Genomic DNA, 9,023 nt, shown 5'->3' on the forward strand with positions numbered 1-9,023 from the left:
GAAAGCTGAAGAGTGAGTGGAGTGAAAGTAAGAAAGAGTTGTGCACAGGGAAATGAGAGCATTTTCATTTTGTGATGAATAAGAATGTAGCCGGCTCAAAATCTGGAATTAGGTATGCTTTATCTAGGATTTGCTAACTCTGGCTCTTAGGCTCGAACAACACACATCTGCGATGAACATCTATAGTTCTCTGAAGAAAGCTTTAGTGGTTTTGCAACTGAAAGCTTGGATTTCTGAACTCAATTGTGTATGTACAACAGAAACATAACAGAGCACAATATTACCTTGCTGTTGAGATAATCTGTTCACATTCAGAAACATACAAACACACATACATACACGCACACACACACATCATCTAAGATAAGGATTGCAGCATTGTTTGGAAGTAACTGGTTAGAAATAACTGGACACTTGTCTGGGATCCATTTTCTTCTTTTAACTTATACTTGTTTTTTATGTTTATGTCTCACAACCCTTTACATGGAATTACATTAAGCATTAAACCACCAGTACATTTTAGCATCTATATCACACTGACAGTTTCCAATATTACAGAACTTAATTTATTAAAAACTTGCATACAATAGCATATATTTCCTAAATTGTGATTGGTAGTTATCCATTTCGTAAAACATCACTTGAGTTCACATCACTTTACTGGTAGCTGTTATTTTGAGACTGGCTCAAAAATAGTGATATCAGCTTGGTTGTGGAAAGGGTTCATCAAACAGCTGGCGCAGAGCGCTGTGGTTTAGCCTGGAATTGAGCCACAGACCTGGTTTTAAGCCCAGTCAAAAAAGATTCTGCTGCCTCATCCCACTGGAATTTCTTTAATTTCTATCTGCAAAGGCACAGAAAAAGGCCAATGCAATTTTAGGTTGCATCAATAGAAGTCTAGTGTCTAGATCAAGGGTAGTAATAGCGCCACTCTGTTCTGCTTTGGTCAGTCCCCACCTGGAATATTGTGTCCAGTTCTGGGCACCACAATTCAAAAGGATGTGGAGAAACTGGAGCCATGTGTCCAAAGGAGGGCGACCAAAATGGTGAAAGGTCTGGAAACCATAAAGCCTTGTGAGGAGAGACTTAGGGAGCTGGGGATGTTTAGTCTGGAGAAGAGAAGGTTAAGAGGTGATATGATAGCCCTGTTTAAATACTTGAAGGGGTGTCACATTGAGGAGGGAGCAAGCTTGTTTTCTGCTGCTCCAGAGATCAGGACATGGAGCAATGCTACAGGAAAAGAGATTCCACTTCAACATTAGGAGGAACTTCCTGACAGTAAGGGCTGTTCGACAGTGGAACAAACTCCTTCCTTGGAAGTGTAGTGGAGTCTCCTTCCTTGGAGGTCTTTAATCAGAGACTGGATGGCCATCTGTCAGGTATGCTTTGATTGAGAGTTCCTGCATGGCAGAAGGGGGTTGCACTGAATGGCCCTTGTGGTCCTCACGATAAGAGCGCCTTTTGTTGGTTGTTGTCACCTTCATATCTTATTAGGGAGGATAGACTGATCATAGTGATTTCCTGGATCCATACAAGGGCTTTTCAAGTTTTAAAAAATAAAATGGAGACATGTTTTGTTGTGCTGGTCCTATGATCCCAAGGACAAAATTTCTTCTCTATGACTTTTTAAATACTTGTATAACTATAGTGCAAAAGTGAAATTCCATTGCACTAGAGCACTTACAACTCTTTTTTTAAAGAAGAAATACAAAGGTGTTTCCTCACAATTGAAAAGAAACCCACTTAAAAACCATCTGGGATAACAGAAATGTTGTTTGGTTGTTGTTGTTTTTAATCCTGAGAACTAAACCAACAAGTACCTCTCAACCCATTTGCCCCATCCAGAGGATCCTTTATTGTTCTGGGAGTGTGGTCTCACTAAACAACAGAGGAGAGATATTGTATGGGTTAAGTGGCACTTTATGAGATCTTGCAGATGAGAAGATGGCAAAGTGGGCAAGAGGAGAGGGTATTTCGTACCACAGGCCACCAGCTTGGAGTAGTTAAATCCTGTGGGTGTCTTACACCTGCATTTAGTTCCCCTACAGAAGGAATTGGACGTTTTTCCCCAATGCATAAATGCCCACCATGGATGCATGGAAGTGCATGACACATGGATGAGCATAAACAGTTCATTTTGTGTTCAGTTGCACATTTGCTGTCATGGAGCAGTCGCACACAAGGGTTGTGTAACACACAACAAAATGTGAATCTCTGCAGGCAAAGATTTATCCTACTCACAGCTTGGTCGCCGTCTGGGCCACTGCTGTTGTTTTAAGTCTGTTTTGGAAATGAGGAAATAAATAGTTACTTCTAAACAGTATAATGATAACCAATGTTTTCATGGGCCTTGGAACTATAAATGTAAGTAATAACTTTTTTTCAAGTTACTTCTTAAGAACTCCATTGCAGAGGGGAAAGAGCATTGGGCAGCAAGGAGCAGGTGATGCCAACCTTCCCCCCTCTTTGAAAGTGGACTTGCAAGCCTGATCCACCATGGTTCTTGCCAGGAAGGAGCCACAGAGAGGCAATGGAGGGACCCCTTCATGACTGATGCTTCAGGCTCACAGAGGCCACTCAGGAGTGTATTATTCCTCATGGCACATTTATAGTAGGACCTTTGCAGCACACCTAGTTAGTGGACACTTAGGGGACGTTTTGTTCTGCAAAGGACGTTAACAGATAACAAGCAGCCATCTGCTGAGTTCAGTGAGAACCAAGGGAGACCATCCCCACTTTCCACCATCATCCACACCTCCCTTCCTCTTCCCTCCTCCTTCCCCCCCCCCCCAAAAAAAACCCAGGCCTGCCTAGACAGGAGCCTAATTATGGATTTAGACATCTAACTTGGAAAATGCCAACTGATCTGTTCTTATGAGATTTGAGGACTTAATCCCTGGATGTCCACAATTATCTCTGCAGCTGGAGATTTTCATCTGCCAATCAGAAAATTAGCCTTCAGTATCCGAGTCATTCATTAAGTCTTCTTTATAAGTAAGGGATAAGGTTTCCAAAGTGGGTGAGAGACAAAGGGCTTAATCAGCCGTTCCCAAAGGCTGGAAGATGCCTCACTCCAGTGGGTCGGAATATGGAGAGCAGCAGCAGTGCACTGAGGGAGCGATCGAGAGGAAGCACTGGAAGCAGGAAGGAGGGAGACCCTCCTATCTGTTCTCATACCCCTCTCCTTAGAAAGCTGCTCCTGGCCAGATCCAGAGACTGGGACATTTCCTTTTTTCATGCTATAGCTACCAGAATACTCCACCAGAGTGTGTGACCAGAGGCCATGCTGCCTGGAGGATTCTGGGGATCGTGATCAAAAAATGTAGCTCTTCCAAACTCTTGCTGGGGCAAAATATTTCTCCACCTGTTCCAGTGCTTCTCAACCTCGTGTCTCTAGACATGGTTGGATGCTGACTCCCAGCCAGCATGGTCAATGGTCAGGGATTAAGGTCTTTAAGCAGAGGCTGGATGGCCATCTGTCGGGGATGCTTTGATTTAGATTTCCTGCATGGCAGGGGGTTGGACTGGATGGCCTCTTCCAACTCTATGATTTTATGATTCTATGAAATGTAGTCTATTGTGGCAATGGAAACTCCTGACCTGATCCTGGGTTGCCCAATTGGCAACATGCCCCCAGGGTCTCTAGCTGACAGCTTTTCCCTTCACTAGATCTGCCTGATCCTTCCAACCAGCTATGATACTGGTATTTGAACCAGGGAACCTCTGCAGTTAAAGCTGACCCTTCACTGCAGAACTGAGGCCCCTCTCCACAGTTCTCAGTACCATTGCCCATGATATTCTTTTGGATCAATTCTCTTGTACTATATGCTTCCATGGTTCTGTTCCCAGTTATGGACATCCAATTCCAGAAGGTGGCACTGTAAAGCTACTCTTCTTTCCCACCAGAGTTGTGCCATGGCTGTAGCTTTCCTCAGCCTAGGACCTCCAAAATGTGTTGGACTATGCTACAGGAAGGGCACTATTTCCTTTAATGTTTGGTAAATTCAAGGCTATAAAATGGTACCCAACTATGAAACTATGCATACTCAACAAAACATTGTGTCAGTATAGGCTCACGATAGCTATATGTATGGAGAAGAATTGCGTTCTACTAATTTAGCCACAGTGGGCCAAATTAGGCACTAGATCCTGTTTGATCTTGGAAGCTAAGAAGGGTCAGCCCTGGTTAGTCCTTAGACTGGAAACAGCCAGGGATTTCTGTAGGTGCGGTAGGCTTTATTTCAGAGGAAAGAACTGGCAAAACCACCTCTGAGGATTCCTTACCTTTGAAAACCATAGGAAATTCTTGGGATGGTGATATGTTGACAAGCAACTTGGAGGCATACACACACACACACACTTTAGCTGAATTAACTATCAACGCATGATAAGAGAGTACCCAGTGAGAAGCTGGCCAGGTGCAATTCAGCCTTGCAATCCCCTGAATCATGCATGATGGCAGATGGTCAGACCTCGAGGACTCAGCAGAGAGTCTGTATCTTGACTGGTGGACACCTGAGATCATCAGATATACAGGCAGGATGCCAGGTCTGCAATTCCACGAACCTTACGGGGGAACTAAAGTAAATAATAATGAGTTCAGTGAGAAGATAGTAGATGAAGAAAGAAGGAGGGGCCAGATACAGTCAGCCCTCTCTATCCACGGATTCTTTATCCACAGGTTCAACCATCCACAGCTTGAAAATATTTTAAAATATATGAATTCCAAAGAAAGCAAATCTTGATTTTGCCGTTTTATATAAGAGACACAATTTGACTATGCCACTGTATTTAATGAGACTTGAGCATCCACAGATTTAGGTATCCCTGGGGTTCCTGGGGCCAAACCCCAGTGGATACCAAAGGCCCAGTGTATGTAGTAGTATATAAACTGATCTGAAACTGATAAAGAGCAAGCCAGCTCACAACTGCTTCCAACAGTGGCACCTTATGGCTGCTGTCTCCTTAGACTGGAAACCATGCTCTCAAAATGTTGGAAAAGGAAATAGTGAATTAGGCTACAAGCATAGAGCTCTTACCTGTTATATTGCTGAGTAATGTAATGCAACATAAGTGAATGTTTTGTAATACCAACTTAAGTCCAAACAGTACATAAACTGTTTTATGTAAGGAGTTGGATCCCTCACAGATTAAGTCACTAAATGAAAATGACCCTGTAAAAGTCAGCCTCTATAAGAATGTGTCTGCACTAAAACGTCTCGTAATATAGGTCCAAAACACACTGCAAAAATAATCCACTTTGAGACCACTTTAACTGCCCTGGCTCGATGCTAGGGAATTCTAGGAACTGTAGTTTTGTGAGATAGTTAGTCTTCTCTGTTGGAGAGCTCTGGTCCCACAATCAACTACAATTCCCAGGATTCCCTAGCACTGAACCAGGGCAGTTAAAACAGTCTCAAACTGGATTATTTCTGCAGTGTGTTTTGGACCATAGTGATCATGGGTGATTGTCCGTTCCCTGAGAACCTGATCAAATGACCTTCTCCATCTGAAAGACAGCAAGTGGTTTATGGGAACCATGGCCTTTTCCTTGGTGGCACCCTAGTTTTGCTTGCCTTTCTGGCCCTAAGCAAAATGCAGTTCCTTTGCCTGGGTTAGACTGTAGAATGAGGACAGAAACAAGCCATGGTTCTGGGTGCAAACCACAGCTTAAAGAGACCAGAGACAACAGCAAACCTGGTTTCTTTTGTGATTTGCGCGTGGCTCACTAATCATGGGTTGTTGGCAGAGCCAAGTTCAGCCATCACAGGAAGTCTGGAATCAAAACATCACACCTGGCATACCATTACAATGTAAATCCATCCTCTCTGCTCATAGCAACCCATTTGTGACATAAGTGATTTCTTTCCAGAAATACATGTCTATGGTTGGACCCTGTTTTAACCTTTTAACCCTGTTTTATCTGGGTAAATTGTTTTAATACATTTTCAGTCTAAATTATTTTCATTGTTTGAAATTCTGCCTTGTTCTGAGCTGCTGAAGCTGGTTTCATTTGTACAGGGTCTTCGCAGGTCATGATAAAGGCCAATCAATCAATACTGCTATCAATACTGACCTAAGTGTTTGTGTCTTTTTCTTTCCAGATTGGTCCACATCTCTCTACCTTTGCAGACCAGGATTCCTATAAGAGAGCAATGGATGCCTTCAAGTCAGAAATCCCTGTGAGGATCGGACCCTTGGCCCAGGGCCTTTACACCTCCGCCTCTTAAGAAGGATCTTGGGAGTGGGAAAGGAAAGAAGAAAAATCAGCTTGTTCTTAATACCAGCATCCTTCTGCTATAATGCTTAATTGCACATTTCTGTTTTAAGTTGGGAGAGGCTCCAGTTTGTCAGAGTATGGCTGATTAAACTCATGATTGACTAAACACTTTGTCTTGACATCAAATATTTCCTAATTAATTAATCTGAAATGTATTTTACCCTGCAGATTGGCCCAAAGGCTCCCAGAGTAGTTTAGATCAGCAGCCAGCAAGGCAGTCTCTGTCCCTCGGGATTACAGCAAAAGAAGGCTGGACTACAACAGGACATTAAGAACTGGGGAACTTTCAGTCTAAGAGCCATTTATGGGTTGTAGAAGTACATACTGGGTGACACTAGCTTGACAACTGTGCAAATGAAAAGGATCCAGGGATCTTGGTAGACCATGAGGTTAACATGCTTCTGCACTGCAGTGTGATGCAGCAGCTAAAAGGGTTAATACAATTCTAAACAGCATCTACAGAGTTATAGTGCAGGAATCATAAGACACAGTGGTCAAATTTCAGCTGAAAAACCAGGCTGAATCTTATTGATAGTCCCAGCTAGTGCAGACTCATTGAACTGGCTGTTGGTTTTGGGGAGGAGGAGTCAGTCACATTCCCTTTCCTAGTGGCAGGAATTTTCAAGGGGATGCAAGTTTTCTCACAGATGTTTCTCATGACACTGAGAGGTTTATCACACGGAGATTTTTAGAGCTTTTGCAGATTAGTTCCGACGCGACTGCACTTCCAACAATGCGCATTCACGTCAGAATGTGAATGTTATCAGACGAGATTCCTTTCTATGGGCGCTCCTTCCGTGGGGCTTCCACAGTAATTCCAAAGTGACCCCTCATTTTGATGAATTCAGAAAAAATTCACAGAATTCGCATTGAAACTCACTTCGATTGCACTTCGAATTGGTCTGGTGTGGAAAACCACTCCGATGTCACCCCCCTTAGCCCCCTGAGTCCTGCTCCGTCATTCCTCCCCTTCTCCTCTTTCGTGCCATCTTGCACCCTCTGCTACCCTGCCATCCATCCCATCATCCCCTGCCTTCTCCTGCATCCCAATCCTGGCCCCAGTGACCCCCTGCCATCCATCCCATCGTCCCTTGCCTTCTCCTGCATCCCAATCCTGGCCCCAGTGAACCCCAGCCACCTATCCCATCATCCCCTGACTGCTTCTTCACCCCATGAAGGATGACAGCTAAGGAGGGGGCAGGGAAGGAGGACAGCATCCATAGCCCCACTGAGCATGTGCAAGGGGGCCAATTCGAATCATTGAACCCTCTGGTGTGATAATACAATGTGCACTCACTCTGCTTTGCTTGAGTCCGCATCACGTGACTTGCTTGGAATAGAGCTGACTTCGCTTCCCCCTCAGTTCGGAAGGGCAACAGAAAGGCAACCAGGTGTGGTAAAGCATCATGTTTTAAACTTAATTCGCATTGCTAGACAGGAGTGACTCTGGATCTGGTGTGAAAAAACATCACGCTTTGCATTGCTAGAACAGGAGTGACTGCAGATCTGAGCTGCAAACCCACCCACATGTGATAAGGTCCTGAGAGAAACCCAAGGTGCCAAAGGCAAGTAATTCCTTGTTTTTCTTGCATGTCTTCAACTCATCTCTGACTTATGGTGACCCCATTGCTTTCTTGGCAAGACTTCTTCAGAGAAGGTTTACCATCGTCCTCCTCTAAACCTGAGAGAGTGGGTTGTTGTTCTTGTTATGTACCTTCAAGTTGTTTCCAACTTAACGGCAACCGTAAGGCAAACTTATCATGGGGTTTTCACCGCAAGATTTATTTGTAAGAGGTTTGCCATTGCCTTCCCCTGAGAGCCTGTGACTTGCCCATTGTCACCCAGTGGGCTTCATGGCCGAGCTGGGAATCGAACCCTGGTCTCCAGAGTTGTAGTCCAACACTCAAACCACTAAGCCACAGCCCAAATATGCCAGCATGTGGAGCCCTCACTCCATATGCTGGCATATTTGAAATGTAGTGTCTCTGTAAAGGGACTCCTCCTCCTCCTCCTCCTCCTCCTTCTTCAAACATCCAGTCTCCTTGATGGGATATTCCCTGTCCTCTGCTTATCAAATCCTTCCCCCTGACCCTCTTTTGCAAAGATGCAGCTTATCCTGCAGTGACACCCACTGGCAATTCTCATGCAAACGACAAACAGCCAACAGACGGTTTTCCCTGGTATACTCTCAAGTCTTGGGGGAGAAAGATGACTTATTTGGCTGCCCTGTTAACCCCTGCCATCCCCCCCCCCCCAATCCCTCCTTCTTTTCAAAACCGCCATTCAGTTGCTGTCTTATCCTTCCACAGCCCAATATGTTTGCAGGCTGAGGCAGGAGAAATGGTGCTCCAGAAAGTGGGGACAGATACAGACAACCAACACTATGACAATAGCATCCTCCTTTCCCATGAAAGTTGATATTTCTTCAGAATTAGGATCAAAAGAGGGCAAGTGTGCATTAGAAGCAGCATGCTGAAGAGATTCCAGTGTTAAACTAGGAACAGAGGAGATCAGCCATGAAACTCACTGGGTGACCTCAGGCCAGTCGCTCTCAGACAAACCTGAGGATGGTGGGGACAAGAACTACATACATTTTTTCTTGGGCTCTTTCTGCAAAGAAGGCAGTCAGTGTAATATTTACAGCCATCATAATTACTTGCAAACCAATCTCTGTGATTCCGGACACGAACACAAAGGAAGTGTGTGTCCAAAGACCCAAGACCAGGCTTGCCCTCAGGCAGCA

The 9,023-nt window shown here is 44.4% G+C and overlaps 1 protein-coding gene across 1 annotated transcript in view; it reads left to right on the forward strand.

Moving 5' to 3' along the window:
• CFAP77 (cilia and flagella associated protein 77) overlaps positions 1-6,374 on the forward strand; it is a 78,090-nt gene extending 71,716 nt beyond the window's left edge. The window contains exon 6 of the mRNA XM_089537031.1: positions 6,105-6,374. Coding sequence (XP_089393157.1) covers positions 6,105-6,230 — 126 coding nt within the window. The 3' untranslated portion in view covers positions 6,231-6,374. The remainder of the gene's footprint in view (positions 1-6,104) is intronic.
• The last annotated feature ends 2,649 nt before the right edge of the window (positions 6,375-9,023 follow it).

Source organism: Sceloporus occidentalis, unplaced genomic scaffold (genome assembly GCF_023333645.1).
Source record: "Sceloporus occidentalis isolate IW3139 unplaced genomic scaffold, rSceOcc1.0.p SCAF_8, whole genome shotgun sequence".
Taxonomy (NCBI): domain Eukaryota; kingdom Metazoa; phylum Chordata; class Lepidosauria; order Squamata; family Phrynosomatidae; genus Sceloporus; species Sceloporus occidentalis.